Source organism: Mastomys coucha, unplaced genomic scaffold (genome assembly GCF_008632895.1).
Source record: "Mastomys coucha isolate ucsf_1 unplaced genomic scaffold, UCSF_Mcou_1 pScaffold21, whole genome shotgun sequence".
NCBI lineage: Eukaryota > Metazoa > Chordata > Mammalia > Rodentia > Muridae > Mastomys > Mastomys coucha.
Genome location: NW_022196904.1, coordinates 70,855,010 through 70,871,251, shown reverse-complemented (window position 1 = coordinate 70,871,251; position 16,242 = coordinate 70,855,010). Strand labels below are relative to the sequence as shown.

Genomic DNA, 16,242 nt, shown 5'->3' with positions numbered 1-16,242 from the left:
TTTAGCTCCTTCATTGGGGACCCTGTACTCAGTTCAATGGATGGCTGTGAGCCTCTACTTCTATATTATCATGTTATTCTTTGAGGCAGAGTCTCCACCAGGGAATTCCACTGTAGATTCTGACTTCTGAGTACTGGGAACTGAATCTAGAACTTTGCATATTCTAAGCAAGTATTCTATCACTAAGTCACATTCTTAGTCTTCCATTCTCCTGGGGGGAAAAAGTATTTCATTTCTGAACTGTATAGAGATTTTGTAACATTTGTTTGCATAACTTATTTAAACCTTTCTGATGGGTATCAAACTAAGTATTCTGTGTTTTATCCATCAATATTTTGTTTGTTTGAGACAGAATCTCACCCTGAAGCCCAGGCTGGTCTAGATCTCTTATATTTTTGGTTGTGAGCCTAGCCTTTAATGGCTGAGCCATCTCTCCAGCCCATGGTCTAGATCTCATTGTGCAGTCCAGGCTGGCCTCAAACTCCCAGTAATCCTCCTACCTCACATTCTCATGTACTAGGATTTCAGGTGTGAACCATGCTTCCCGGTTCTTCCATCTCAATGTCACATGGAGAGAGGGCTATCTGCACCAAGGTAAGTTCCTATGTTTTATTCATTTTTGCAGCATTAATATTCAGAACATACCCTGTGCTTTATCCATTTTCCTATTGTGGTCATTCAGGTCACTTCGGGAGTGGTTAGTGTTACAGGTACTTTGTTTGAATGTTTTGGTACATCTTGGGTAAACATTTCTCTGGAAATGGAGTTCTGAGGGCATAGTATAAATGTGCAATCGATCAGATTATTTCCAATGTATCATCTGAAGTAGTTGTATCAAGTTTCTTTCTTGGCAGCCGACATCCCCATCACCACTCTCCCAGAAAGCCCTTGGTTTTGTCAGACCATCAAATATGATGTGTGCAAAGTGACATCTTATTGTGGGTCTAATATAAATTTCCTAATTTGTAGGAAGATTAAACTTTTTCAGGTTTATTTCTTGTTCATATTATCTCTTTGAAGAATTCTGTGTGCATTAAGGATCCATTATCAAATCCCTATTAATGTGACAGACTCTGGTTTGATCCCCACCACCTTACTAAATAAGTAAATCAATAATAAGCAAACAATGACAAATATTTTTCCCTGTACTTAAAATATCCCTGACAGATGAGATGTCCTTTGAGCTCTGTAATTGGTCCTTTCTACATCTCGGGCTCAACTCATTGTTGTTTTGTCTGGTTTTACAGTCATTTGAGTCTTGTCTCCAGGGTGGAGAGTATGTTTAGGTTCTTTTTTTCCTCTAATCACATTTCACCTCTGCTTGTAAAATCTACAATACATTTCATTTGAGGCAGGGTCTACTGTATCCAGGCTGGCTTTGAACTCTTAATGTATCTATGGATGACCTCAAATTTAGGACTACCCTGCCTCTACTTCTACAGCTGACAAAACTCCTAATGGTTGGGGGTCACCACAGTATGTGGAATTGTATTAAAGGGTTACAACTTTAGGGAGGTTGAGAACTGCTGCCTGAAAACCTTAATCAAGCAACCTCTTTATATGATCTAGTAAAAAGTTTTACTGAGGTGTGGTGGTATCCTAGCCCTCAGGAGGCAGAAGCAGGCAGATCTCTCTGAGTTTGAGGCCAGTCTAGTCTACAAAGTGAGTTCCAGGATAGCCAGGATTGGTCCACAATCATGCCTTGGAAAACCAAACAAAGCAACCAGAACAAAACAAAAACCAACCAACCAAACAAACCCCCAAACCAAGACCAGCAAAGCAAAGGAAAACAAAACAAAACAAAAAATGGAAAGAGTACTATCACCAAAGCCACAACACAACACCAACTGTTATCTTAGCTATAGTCCCAAATCCCTGTTACAAAACTGGAAAGTTCCTTGAGAGTACTTGGACCATCTGTGGCCATCACATCTTTTATCTTTTTGAGACAGGGGCTCACTATCTGACCCTGGTGGTCTGGGACTCACTATATGGACAATTGGCCTCAAATTTGTGACAATCCTGGGAATAAGGCCTGCACCGCCACACCTGGCTTGTGACCATCATATTCTTTGCTGAGGCTTCACAGGTCTGTCAACAAGACTGAGGAAGGCAGCTGCTGCCTAGAAGGACGCAGTGTGTCAGTGGAGAACAGAGCTCATTCTTGGAAGCTTTGGGCCAAATGCAGTTTGAATTATGGCAATGTTCATATATAATCTTCAGAAAAAGAGTTAATCTGTCAGATCTCAGTTCCTTGAATTGCAGAATTCTACACACACACACACATATCTGCAAGTGCACACATACACATGGACACATGCCACATTTACACAGATACACAGTAAATAAAATGTTTAAAAAAAATGAGATGATGCATATCAAATACTCATAAGAAGACCTAAATGGCTGGGCATATAGTGCATGTTTGACATGTATGAGATCCTGGATTTGGTGGCCAGGACTGCCAGAACAATGTTGTGTTACAGAAAAACATTGCATCTAGGAGGCACATGATACGTGTTAGCTATTGATACTTATAATTCCTTGTCATCTCTGGAGACCTGCTGGGGCAGCCTTGTCTCAGAACCTGCTCTGCATTGAACTGTACTATCTCTGGCCCCAATTACTTCCTCTTTCTCTACACTTTGAGTGTTAGGTTTCCCTAGAGAACAGAATTAGTAGAACAGATGTCTCTAATAAAGCAGGTGCATTAATTTGTTTTACGTGATTGTACCTGCACAGTTCGAGGGTGGAGAGCCCAAAAACACAGTAGCTGCTCAGTCACAGCTGCTCAGTCACAGCTGGATGCCTCAGTAGTCCTAATCTGGTGCTGACTTCCTGGTGACTCCTGGACAGCCCCTGGTCTTCAGTCTGCATTGCAAGGCCGAGGCAGCTGCATGCTAATAGCAGGAAGGGGGCTTTGACCAGAGCAAAGCAGATCAAACAATTGACACTTTTTCTGGGACTTCCCTAGAGATAGGCCATCCTGGGAGGTCCTGCCCACTCTGGGGGAGGCTTTCTTCCTTGGTCGTCCTTCTTGGAAATATCCTATAGACCTTCCCAAGGGAATATTTCTTAATTGAGTCCAGAGCCAATCAAATTGGCAGTTAAGATTATCCATTTCAGCCAGGCGATGGTGGCGCACGCCTTTAATCCCAGCACTTGGGAGGCAGAGGCAGGCTGATTTCTGAGTTCAAACCCAGCCTAGTCTACAGAGTGAGTTTCAGGACAGCCAGGGCTACACAGAGAAACCCTGTCTCAAAAAAAAAAAAAAACAAAACCAAAAACAAACAAACAAACAAACAAACAAAAAACCCCAAAGATTATCCATCTCAGCAAGCTTTTAATCCTAGCACTTTGGAGGTAGAGGCAGGTGGATCTCTGAGTTTGAGGCCAGCCTGGTCTACAGAGAGAGAGTTCTAGGGCTACACAGAGAAGCCCTGTCTTGAAACCACCCCCTCCCCCAATATTAACCATCACAAATTTGTCTCTCTCTTTCTGATGTTTTTAGTTGAGATGTCAACAAAGACCAACAGCAGAGCTCAAAGGAAGACTTTGTGGTGGTGTCCTGTCACTTGGTAGGTGCAGCTCTCTTCCTTCCATCTCTAGAATTAGGTTATCCAGGGTGTTCAGTGAATAGGATAAAGAAATGAACTCAGATTGTGTGTGACCACATGATTATGGGCTACCTCAGACCTGTCAGCGAGAAGCAAGATGCTCAGCTAGCTTATAGTCTTTATTTATACAAGCTTTTCTCATTAGTTTACTTGACAGTGCTACATAGGAGCCACTTCAGACTCCTCTTCTAATACCCAAAATGTCCCTGGGAACTTATATTCATTTTCTATTGAAATCCAAGTATCATTCTCCTCCTCCTCTCCCTCCTCCTTCACCTTCTTCTTCCCATTCCTATTCTTTTTTTTTTTTAAAGATTTATTTATTTTATGTATATGAGTATAGAGTAGGTGTACAGATGGTTGTGAGCCATCATGTGGTTGCTGGGAATTGAACTCAGGACCTCTGCTTGCTTCGGCCCAAAGATTTATTTATTATTATAAATAAGTACACTGTAGCTGTCTTTAGACACACTAGAGGAGGGCGTCAGATCTCATTACGGATGGTTGTGAGCCACCATGTGGTTGCTGGGATTTGAACTCAGGACCCTTGGAAGAACAGTCAGTGCTTTTAACCACTGAGCCATCTCTCCAGCCCATTCCTATTCTTTTGTGTGTGTGTGTGTGCAAGTGTATTTTTTTCCCATTCCCATTTTTTTTTTTTTCCTTTTTTGGCTTTTTGAGACAGGGTTTCTCTGTGTAGCCCTGGCGGTCCTGGTACTCACTCTGTAGACCAGTCTGGCCTCGAACTCAGAAATCTGCCTGCTTCTGCCTCCCAAGTGCTGGGATTAAAGGCGTGCGCCACCACCGCCCAGCCCCCATTCCCATTCTTATTCTTCTTTTGTGACAGAGTCTTGCCACATATCCCAGATTGGCCTCAAACTCACAGCAATCTTCCTGCCTTTACCTCCTGAATGCTGGGATTATAGGCAAGTACCACCATGTCCAGTTTATCAAGTACTTGGGGACTAACCACAGGGTTCTGGTATGCTCTCTATCAATGGAGCCACATTCCTATCTCTGATGTCACCATCTTTAAGCAATGATAGGTTTCTTCTCTATGCGCTTTTTCATGAGGTACTTAGCTAGTTGGTTTCCGTCTGTCTGTCTTGTGCTGGTTCTCGACCTTTCTTGCTCTTAGAAGCACATACACGAGAAGGAGCTTTCTATTTGTTCTTGGAAGTATATGATTTCTGAACTGCTGTTGGGAAGTCAGTGAGAAAGTGATTGATTGAGGGAAGGGAGGAACATTTCATTTGTGTCTGGGAAGTTAAGTGGGAGTTCCCCAGGTGGGTGAGAGTTCCAGGCCAAGGGAAACCTCTGTCATGGGTGCTTATCTCAAGCCATTGTGTTAATATTGCCCCACTCCCATCAACTTATAGACCTCTTGAGGTCATGAACCCATGTGAGTTCCTAAAATGTCCAGGCAGCTCGTTATTTTGCCATTTAATGCCTATTTATGGACTGATTTGGTATGTAATAAACTTTCTTCATGTGAGTTCCAGGGCAGCCAGGACCACACAGAGAAACCCTGTCTCAAAAAACAAAACAAAACAAAACAAAGCAAAACAACAACAACAACAACAAAAAGAATCAAATATAGTTTTGTAGACATTCTTTTAAATGCTTGAAGATACAGAACTAGCCAAGGGTTGGCAAAATGGCTCAGTGGGTAAGCTCGGACTGCTCTTCCGAAGGTCCTGAGTTCGGATCCCAGCAACCACATGGTGGCTTACAACCATCTGTGATGAGATCTGATGCCCTCTTCTGGTGTGTCTGACACACTATAGACCGCTACAGTGTATTATGCTGAAGGGAGCTGGGCCGGAGCAGAGGTCCTGAGTTCAATTCCCAGCAGCTACATGATGGCTCACAGCTATCTGTACAGCTACAGTATACTCATACACATAAAACAAATAAATAAATCTTAAAAACAAACAAACAAAAACCCAGAAGTAGCCAAGTTACTGAATGTAACCAAAATTGTTTGGTTTCCAAAAGGCCACTTGTAATGTCAGGATAGATGACTCAGAGACGGAGAAAAAAGCAGTGCTGTTCTTCCACAGGACCGGGGTTTGATTCCCAGTGTCCAAATGGGTTACAATTGGCTGTAACTCCAGCCCCAGGGGATGCAATACCTTCCTCTGGCCTCTGAGGGCACGAGGAGTGCACACAGTACAGAGACACATGTATAGACAAAGCACCATACACTGGGGCTGGAGAGATGGCTCAGCAGTTAAAAGCAGTTAAGGGGACCTGGGTTTGGTTCCCAGTACCCACATCGTGGCTGACAACCAACTGTAACTCCAGTTTGAGGGGAATCTCCTGACCTCAGATGCCAGGTACCTACAAGGTACACATACATACATGCTGGCAATTCACTCATACACATAAAATAAAATTGGAAAGAATAACTCACAGAAAATAAAACTAAAAAAAATATGTTTAAGAAATGACTGTTAAAAAACAAAAAGAAGCACAGCTGGGCAGAGGTGGCTTCTGCCTTTAATCCCATCAATCAGGAGGCAGAGGCATGTTAATCTCTATGATTTGGAGTCCAGCCTGATCTACAGAGCAAGTTCCAGGGCAGCCAAGCCTGTACAGAGAAACCTTGTCAAAAAAAAAAAAAAAAAAAAAAAAAAAACACAAAAAACCAAAAACAACCCTCTTAGACCCAACAAAACAAAACCATAACCATGCTGGCCTTCTACAAAGGATGAAACTTGTAAGTTGGATTTAAAGGCCTGAGAAAGATGCACTTGGTTGTATGGCTGTAGCTATAGTCCCAACTGCACAGAAGGCTAAGGTAGAAGGTTGGTTGAGCTCAGGAATTCCAGGCAATTTAGTTAACATCTAGATTCCATCTTTAAAAATTAATAAAAGTGGGGCTGGAGAGATGGCTCAGTGGTTAAGAGCACCAGTTGCTCTTCCAGAGGTCCTGAGTTCAATTCCTAGCACCCACATGGTGGCTCACAACCATCTCTAATGGGATCTGATACCCTTTCCTGGTGTGTCTGAAGACAGCTACAGTGTACTCATATACATACAATAAACAAAAAAAATTAATAAAAGTACCCCCAGCCTCCACACATAAACTCAAACCCACAAAACAGACCAGCAAAAAGCCTTGAAAAAAATGACTTAGTTATAATAAACCTTTGCATCCTTTGTGTGCCTGTTGCTGTAGATGGAACTAGGGCCTCATGTGTGCTAGCCAAGTGTTTTGCCTCTTGAGTTTTATGCCCAGCCCTCTTAGAGGCTTTCTTTTTCCTACTTATTTATAGACAGGATCTTGTGCCCACCTGTCTACTCCAGGTTTAGAACTTGCAATGAAGACTCCTGCCTTTGCCCCAAGAGTACTAAGATGACTGGCATTGTCCAGCTGCTTATAGATTGTAATGTATCTCCTTTCTTTAGTAGTTCAGGGCTTTGGGTGTAGCTTAGTGGCAAAGTGCTTGACTAGCATATGTCAGGGTAGGGGCTGTATCCTAAGTACTATATAAAGTTTTTAACTTTTTATTTATTTATCTTGACACAGAGTCTCTCTACATAGCTCTGACTGTTCTGGAACTCACTATATAGAGCAGGCTGGCCTTGTACTCACAGAGATCTGCCTGCCATTGCCTCCTTAGTGCTGGGATTAAAGTTGTGCCCCAACAAGTCCAACTAAGAAGAAAGTTTGTAAGGAAAGAGTCAATCAATTGAAAATGGTTGGAACAAAGAGCCTGGAATTGGGTTGTAAAGATGTCCACTTGGCATGCTAAGGTACACAAACCACACCGTGAAGGGAGTAACAGGGAAAAATACATCTGTGACAAGAATTCTGAAGCTGGTCGTGGTGGCACATGCTTTTAGTCCCAGTACTCAGGAGGAAGAGACAGGTGGATCTTCAAGGGTAGCCTTGCCTATTTAATGGGTTCTAGGACAGCCAGAACTAAATAGTGAGACTTGTCCCCACCCCCCTCCCAAAGAACTCTGTGCTTTGGAAAGAGCATGCTGGTAATCGTGATAATCTGGTTGGCAGAAGTGAGAATAGAGATTATGATATTCAAAACAGTGTTATCAGGGACAGAAACAAAACTAGATGCTTCAGAAATAGAGGTGAGGCAAGGAACCTGGTGGGTGGGTGGGTGACGTGATTGAAGACTTACAGAAAGTGGGGTAGGAACAGGATCAGCGTTTGACAGCTTTTAGTGTCTGTTGAGAGATCCAAAAGTGCATGTTAGACAGTTTGAAGCTACAGAGGGGCTTCGAGATGGTCTGGATTGTAAGTAGAAGCCATTAACTGTTTATGGTGAGGGTAAGAGTCCTGAGATTGGGAGTTTTACTTTATTATTGTTTATTTTTTGGAGGCATTGTCTCACTCTGTAATCTAGGCTGGCTCAGGAGAGAATTCAGTTGAATGCTAGCACTTTAAAAAGGTCACAAGGGCAAAGAGAAGAGGCATCCCTAATAGAGTCAAAACATCCACTAAGAGCTCGCGAAAAAGAGTGCGATTGTAAAGAGCTAATAAACAGCTCTACCGCTTGAGCAGCTTCACCCCCCAATTTAAGAGATCCAGCAGTTCTATTCGCCGGGGAGAACGGAGGCCAGATTGGCAGAATGTGGCAGAGTAGGGGTGGGAGGGGAGTCTTTCCTGAAAGTGGGTCCTACTTGTGTCCAATAACACCCTGGGCCACCAGAAACGGCTCCTTCAAGGAACCGCGGTGCAGAGGGGGTTAACTCGCTGTCCGGGAAAGCAGGCGCCTAAAAACGTTTGTATTTCAAGCTGTAGACATTGGCGGCCTTTCAGTCAGAGCCGCAGATAGGGCGACGGCGGAGGAGTGTCGGGACAACGGACCAAGCCGGCCAAGGACTCCTTACAGCACTCCGCCTCCTCGCTTCCGCAAGTGGAGCGCGAAGCGGGCAGGGGCGGGGCCTGTAAAGTGACCACGCCCCTTCCGCTCGTTCTGGGGAGCGCAGTGGGGCGTGGACTCAAGGGCGGGGTCTGTGGGGCGGGACCTGCAGGGTGGGGCCGATGGCGCGGGGCGTGGCTTGGAGGATAGCGACAGCCCGCGCACTGGGCTGGAGTTACTGCTGCTACGGTCGCCCGCGTCTTCAAGGTCTCTGCGCTTCCTCACCGGAGACCTGGACTTGGCCGCCATGTCCGCCGCGGAGGAGGTTGATGGCCTGGGTGTGGTCCGGCCGCACTATGGCTGTGAGTGCCGGGGGCTTGGGAGTGCGCGGGCGAGGGACCAGGCTCGGGTTTTCCCAGGGCTCAGCCGGGCGGGTGCGCGGGGTGGCTTGGGACCGCACGGACCCGGAAGAGCAGCTGACTATATGGCTGGTAGCAAGGTTGGCGCCCGAGCCTTCTCGAGCTCCGGAGGCGGAGGGTAGAAACCTGGAGGCCTCAGCCTTCGCTAGGCGCTGCGGCAGGGGAGCCCCACCCAGCGCCTCCACGGGTTAGTTCTACTGAGATTGGGGAAGCCGGCCTAGGGTGAGGTGGCAGGAGGATTGACTGTGCAGGGCGTGTCCTGGGCACTGGACCCAGGGGTTCTGCTCGGGCGTGGTGGGAAGGTGTTGCCCCGATTGCTGCCTGCGAGGGTGACCCAGGACGCACACCAGCGCAGCCTCAGGCTAGCTGCGAGGTGCAGTTTTATGCAAGCAGCTTCAGCTTTCTCCTGCTGAGTTCTCTCTTTAACATTTCAAAAGTAAAATTAAAACGTAAACACACCCAAATCGCTCCCCCCCCCACTTCCTCATTTTCTGTGGCCATCCCTGCAACATTAGTGAACTGACCAGCTTGTACGTGGGATAGTAGTTAGGAGAGGATCGATCCCTTTGAGTCTCGGGTTTAGATTTTATGTTTTGGGAAAAGTACTTTCTTTCTTTTTTTTTGGAAAAGTACTTTCTTAAAGTATACTTTAACACATTCAGTTATGCATTGGATAGTGTTATAATGTGTGCCACGTTTGTGAAGTTAGGGATGAAAAAGATCAAACAGTATCTGCAAAAACTGTCAGAGAAAGAGAGACAGGTGTACAGAGGATTGATAATTAGATGTGGGGTTGGGCATTTAGCCCAGTGGTATACTGATTGCCTAGCAAGTGTAAGTCCTGAGCTCTAAGGAAAAAAAAAAAGAATAAGGTGCAATAAAGATAAACGATGCATGAGCTAACTAGGTATAAAGAGTAATGGGGGCGAAGAGAAGGGACTGAAGAAGTCCACAGGGACGCAGGTGCTGACTTTTGAATAGGGGCTTGGAAGGTGCAATGTGGGGCAGGGTGAGCAACACATGACTCTGAGAGGGCAGACATAAACTAAATATGCTATTGGAGAATATAGGGTTACTATATGTGGAAACCGAGTGGTGTCGCAGTGCAGAGGTGGCATTGAAAGGAAGAGGAGAAAGGTAAAGAGCATTTCCAGAAGTAGCCCAGACTAGAAGGAGAATAGCTTTGATTGCCTTTCATCTCTTGGGAGGACTGTGGGGGAGGCAGATAGCTGCAAGGTTAAGTCCACAGGCCCTGGAGACAGGTGGGTTGCAAAGGCCCTTGACTAGCCCTGAGGCTGAGTTCTTCCAGCCTTGGTTTCCTCATCTGTCAAATAGTGATAATCACAGGATCGTTCTGGGCTAGAGCAGAAGAATGTGTGTAAACTGCTAAGTCCAGGAGCTGTTGGCTTCCGTTATGATAGAGGGAAGGGTGTGACGTCCTTTATCTCAATTCTGACCAACAAGGATAGACTGTAGTTGATACCTCTTGAAGCTACAAGAAAATGTAGTACATATATATTTAAAGCACTTAAAATTTTGATTCCTTGAGAATTTCATACATATATAAAAATGAAACATGATCATGTCTATCTCCTATCTCTTCCCTCCAATGATTTATCTGAAACTGTATCTCACTGTATAATTCTGGCTGACTTGAACTTGCTGTTTAAGACTGTCTAACCTTGGACTCAGAAATCTGCCTGCCTCTGCCTTCCAAGTGCTGAGATTACAGGCTTGTGCAATCACATCTGGATCTTCTTATTTCTTTCTTTCTTTCTTTCTTTCTTTTTTTTTTTTAAAGATTTATTTATTATATGTAAGTACACTGTAGCTGTCTTCAGACACCCTGGAGAAGGGCATCAGATCCCATTACAGATGGTTGTGAGCCACTATATGGTTGCTGGGAATTGAACTCAGGACCTCAGGAAGAGCAGTCAGTGCTCTTAACTGCTGAGCCATCTCTCTAGTCCGATCTTTTTCTTTAAAAGAATTCTTTTATGTGTATGGGTGATTTGCCAGCTTGCATAATGTCTGCACTTTGTGTGTACCTGGTGCCTGCAGAGGCCAGAAGAGAATGTTTGATCCCCTGAAGCTGGAGTTACAGCTTGTTGTGAGCCTTCCTGTGGGTGCTGGGAATTGAACCTAGGTCGTCTGTAAAAACAGACAGATCTCTTAACTGTTGAGCCATCTCTCCAGCCCCTAGGTTCTCTAAAGAAAAAAAAAAAACCCACTAAAGTCCAACTAATGCTGCTGTGCCTATGTGCATGAGTGTCTTGACTGTCCATCGGGGCATGGACAGCTTACCAGTGACCTCTCTCCCATATGTACATAAAAAATTGATTTTATATGTATGAATGCATGCATATACATGTGTACGACATACATACCTGGTATCCTGGGAGGTCAGAAACAGGGCATTGGATCCCCTTGAACTAGAATTACAGATGCTTGTGAGCAGCCATGTAGGTGGTAGAAACCCAGGTGCTCTTAACTGCTGACAGTTATGATATATACATATATACATACGTACATACATACATACATACATACATGTGTGTGTGTGTGTGTATCAGCCCAGCTCTGGTCCTCTGGAAGAGCAGCAAGTGTTCCTTACTGCCAAGCCGTCTCTCCAGCCTCCACAGACGGCTCTTTGTGTGCATTATATATATATAATACACAAACACACACACATACACACACACATATAAATGGTGAGTGTAGTTGAAACCATTTGGTTTGTTTTTAGGAAAATCACTTGTAGTGCACCTGGCTACTAGTTAGCCCGCCTTTCTAGGTGACTAGCAGCAATTTGATGTCTGTGCTCTTCATTTGCTGAGGAAAGTTACAGATCTTGGCGTTTACCCTCTTTCTTTTTTGTTGTAGCTGTCCTGGATAATGAGAGGCTCACTGCAGAGGAGATGGATGAGAGGAGACGGCAGAATGTGGCTTACGAGTACCTTTGTCATTTGGAAGAAGCAAAGAGGTACAGAGGGACTTATTGGAGAGTGGACTGGGAGAAGGCACTGAGGTGTTGTGCCTTTAAAAGACTTTATGTGTATGGTTTTTGGTACCTGTGTATGACTGCCAGTGGAGGTTAGAAGGTGTTAGATCTTCCCGGAGCTGGAGTTACAGTCACCTGATGTAGGTGCTGGCAGCCCAGCTCTGGTCCTCTGGAAGAGCAGCAAGTGTTCCTCACTGCCAAGCCGTCTCTCCAGCCTCCACAGACGCTCTTTGTGTGCGTTGTATTTTAGGTAAGAGTGTTGGAGGCTGGTAGTTGAGAGGATAAGTAAGTAGGGTAAGTGTAGAGTGTTTATTCACGGGAACAAGTGGGCCATGGTAGTTTATGATGAAACACTGTGTCAAACACTTGTGCATATTGAAAAGATTTCCACATTTGTGTTTTTCAGCTTTTCTGTTTATAGTGGTTGTTTTGGGTACTGCCAGCTGTCAGATATAACGTTTTGAGTTAGGGTTTGATGTTTGTGATTTTCTTAATGGTTCCTAACTCTTCACAGGTTTTGGTTTGTGTATTGAGCCCCTTCTCCTTGTGACTCATGGGGTGGGTATTAGGTTTAGGGGCCTGATAAGAGTGGAGCTGAAAGGGGATGAGGATGTACCTCAGTGGTAAAGTACTTGCTGAGTACTCAAGATCCTGGGAGACACCCAGTGCCAGAAGAAAATCACCTTTCTAATGAGGGTAGTGCTGTCGGCATAGATTTATCTATCTGCAGCATTGAGAGGCCTTTCAGCAAACTCAATGCTGCCACACATTTTTTGAGATGGGGGTCTCAGCCCTAGGCTGGCCTCAAACACATTCTGTTGCTGAGGCCTGTCAGGTCCTCCCAACAGCACCTCTCAAGTGCTGAGATTACAGGCGTGCGCCGCCACACCCACCTCCTCTGCATTCTTTATGAAGAGGATGGGATGCTCAGCCGCTGTTTATCTTTTCTAGATATCTCAAGACCTTGTGATCTTAATTTTAGGGTGTCAGCTTGTTATCAGTGGTTCCTTTTGCTGTGTTGCTTATATTTCTTTGCAAGGTTCCAGAGTAGATAAACACAATTATAGGTTATGGGCACCGAGGAATAATGGAAGATAATTGTCATCTAGGTTTAATGAAAATCAGGGATGTTTCAGATGATTAAAACTAGAGTGGAGATTTGATTTGATTGTTAAGAGCTCACCAGGAAAGTTGGCAATAAATACGAGTTCCTGAGCCCAGGAAGTCCTTCAGAGAGTCCCTTTCTCTGAAAATGACAAACACAACCCCAGTTATGGTCCTCTTGGCGCCCCTCCCTGGACTCTTTATAAGACTGAAGCAGTGGCTTCCCTGGAACTGGAGTTGAAGGAGATTGTGAGTCACTTGGCTATATTCCTAGCACAAGGTCAACTTCTGTCCAGACTAGCCATCTCATCTCAGTGAGGAAACCAAGGCCTGAGCTTTCTTAGTCTACCTGTAGCTTCTCTTTTAGGGATAGGGGTCATGTAGCCTAGGTTGGCCTGGAGTTCACAAGGTAGCTGAGGATGACAGAAACCGTGAGCCCCATGCCAATGTTGTCTGCCACCATACCTGGCTTCCCATAGTTTCCTGGTTAAGGAATGTTTATTGTTTGTGCAGTGGTCCTTAACTGGGTATGTGGTATGTGCATTAGAATCTCCTGTGAAAGTTTTTACAAATGCAGATAATCTGGGTTTTACTGTCAAATGCTTCAGTAACTGTCCTACTGCTGAGTTATGCCCCAGCTCAAAACCTAAATATTTTAAATGCCTTTAGTGACTTAGATCGTCTTTCTTACCCTAGTTGAGAAGTAGGAGATTCATACTTTTAACACATTTAAATTTTTTTTGAATGGTTTTAGATCATAACCTCTTAGGGAGTTAATGATGCTCTTAACACATTCTTTTCAGGTGCAGTACTGTTAACATTTTATTTGCAGTACTTTAGAGCATGTACTTCCCGACAGGTATGCTCTCCAGTATAGAAAAGTAGCCCATTTATATAACCCATCGAGAGACCATTAGTCCCTGAAGGATTTTTCAGTTGCTTATTTACTTTAGGAAGTAACGTAGGCAGTAAAGACGTTTGTGATAGTCTATTTATTTCTTTATTTATTTACGCTTTGGATATAACAGCTGTGCATTGCCTTGTTATATCCTGGCATTGTGGAAATGTTACCTGGTTTATTTTAGGGAGTAAATAGTATCAAATTTGGATTCTGTACTAATTCCCCTAGCCCCACCCCCCAACAATTCAACAACCACCTCTGATTAGAAAATCAGTTATGGAAGTATCTAAGTTGTGACTAGAGAGAGCCAAGAAACCTGGTAAAGTTATGGTAGGACTAGAGGAGTAGTATTTCTACCAGTCACCTAATGTGATGCCTGCAGGCCAATCAGCATCAGCCAGGACTTCCTCTGCCTGCCCTGTGCCTCACCTGGGCAGCTGGGTTGTATCTGTATGCTCTTGGGGCTCATCTTCCCCTCTAGCAAAAGCCCAAGTTTTCTTTTTTGTATTGGCCTGGTCCTATTTCCTCCCAAGTCGGAGGAGCCCCAAGGTCTGGGGTTTACATCAACTTGGAGTCCAGGAATAAAGATGAGAGAGATCCAGGGGAGAAAGGCTCCCTCAACACTTCTATTTATAACACCTCTGCCCCTCCTACTGGAGGCTCCACCTTTAGTACAGAGGCACCATTGTGTGTCCCGGGGCTCTCTTTCTCCTGTACCTTTCACAGAGTTTGTTCTTGGAGAGATGAGGAGTTTAGAGAACAAGATTGAATGCCTGGAGACTGTTGTGTGTCTGTATGTAGAGAGATTAGAAGATGCTGCAGGTATGCCTTTGGGTTCATAGTTTCCCCCAAAGGTTAAGTGAGGACACTAAGTGTGGGTTTCATAAAAGTATATACTGGGAATGGTTGAGAATCTAATGCAGAGATTTCTGCTTTATTGTGTGAAAAGTGGCTTCAGTATGGAAATTAAGCTGATGCTCTAATAAAATTTTAGAATGCTAAAATATAGCAGAGCAAAGGCTATCAAAGGTTGCTTTTTAGCGCTTACATTTATTTCTCTACTTATGTATGTATTTATAGCTGTTCTGATTGGGCTTGACATTTATTTTAGCTAAGGAGTAGCTGTATGAGAGAGGAATACCATTTCCTCTGTTGAAGGAGGTGACATTGACCTGTGAGGTATATAGGTACTCAGGTCTTGCGACGAGAACATAACAGAGAAGAATCAGAAGGTGGCTTAGGGGGGATGGCGAGATGGCTCAGCAGGTAAGAGCACTGACTGCTCTTCCAAAGGTCCTGAGTAAGAGCACTGACTGCTCTTCCAAAGGTCCTGAGTTCGGATCCCAGCAACCACATGGTGGCTCACAACCACCTATAATGAAATCTAACGCCCTCTTCTGGTGCGTCTGAAGATAGCTACAGTGAATTACGGCGGAGTGAGTGGAGCCAGAGTGAGTGGGGCCAGCAGAGGTCCTGAGTTCAATTCCCAGCAGCCACACACATGCTAGTTCATGGCCATCTGTACAGCTACAGTGTACTCATACACATAAAATAAAAAATAAAAATAAAAAAAATAAATCAAATTAAAAAAAAAAGAAGGTGGCTTAGGGAGAAAAAGAAAAAGAGCCAAGAGAGAATGTATTGGGTAGGTCAGAGGAGTGCAGAGAGTATGAGTGGCACTGCAAGCGAAAGAAAATTCAGTTAGGTTAAAGGTCACACAAAGACAGGTCGTTCTAGTTCTCTTCGATAATCTATTTAGTCCCCTCTTTCAGGGCCTTTCTGGTGTATCCCTTTGAGTCTTCCCTGGGCTGCCTTCTTCCTGAGCACCCATACCTCAGATTATAGGATGTGGACACTCCCCCATCTTCCCTTGTAGAATGACAAGTACAGACTGTGGCTGTTTGGAAATTGTCAGAGAGAGACTACATGATGTTAGCAAGAGCTTAGCATTAACTGGAAGCACTTTACTTCAGTTGAGGGGAACTGAAAAGGTATTTTGGAAAGAAAACAGCTTTTGAAGACAGATTCCCTTTTGTGTATACATCTTTGCTGTTGGCATAGAACATTTTCTGGGTTGGCCTCTTGAGATGCCTCTCCAGAATGGTATTAGAATTCCAGGAACATCTGGATATTTCCCAGTTCAGACTCTGATTTTGAAAACAGAAGTTAAGATATTTATAAGGCAAAACCCTTAAATGCATAGGCATGTTTCCCAGGAAAAATAGCATGCCTACTAGTTTTTGGAATTCTGAGATGGAGAAGTACAGCTTAAGGGTGAAGGAAGAAGCAGATGTGCTACTCACAGCAACAGTGCTGATCACACAGCAACAGCGCTGCTCACACAGCAACAGCGCTGCTCACACAGCAA

At 44.3% G+C, this 16,242-nt stretch overlaps 1 protein-coding gene across 2 annotated transcripts in view; it reads left to right on the top strand.

Moving 5' to 3' along the window:
• The first annotated feature begins 455 nt into the window (after window positions 1–455).
• Window positions 456–16,242, top strand: part of Iqgap1 (IQ motif containing GTPase activating protein 1) — a 105,359-nt gene continuing 89,572 nt past the window's right edge. The window contains exons 1-3 of one of the 2 annotated variants that reach the window (XM_031387147.1): window positions 456–594; window positions 3,512–3,578; window positions 11,752–11,851. In XM_031387147.1, coding sequence (XP_031243007.1) covers window positions 538–594; window positions 3,512–3,578; window positions 11,752–11,851 — 224 coding nt within the window. In that variant the 5' untranslated portion in view covers window positions 456–537. Of the gene's footprint in view, window positions 595–3,511; window positions 3,579–8,636; window positions 8,812–11,751; window positions 11,852–16,242 lie in introns of those variants that run through there. The other variant, XM_031387148.1, reaches the window with a different exon arrangement.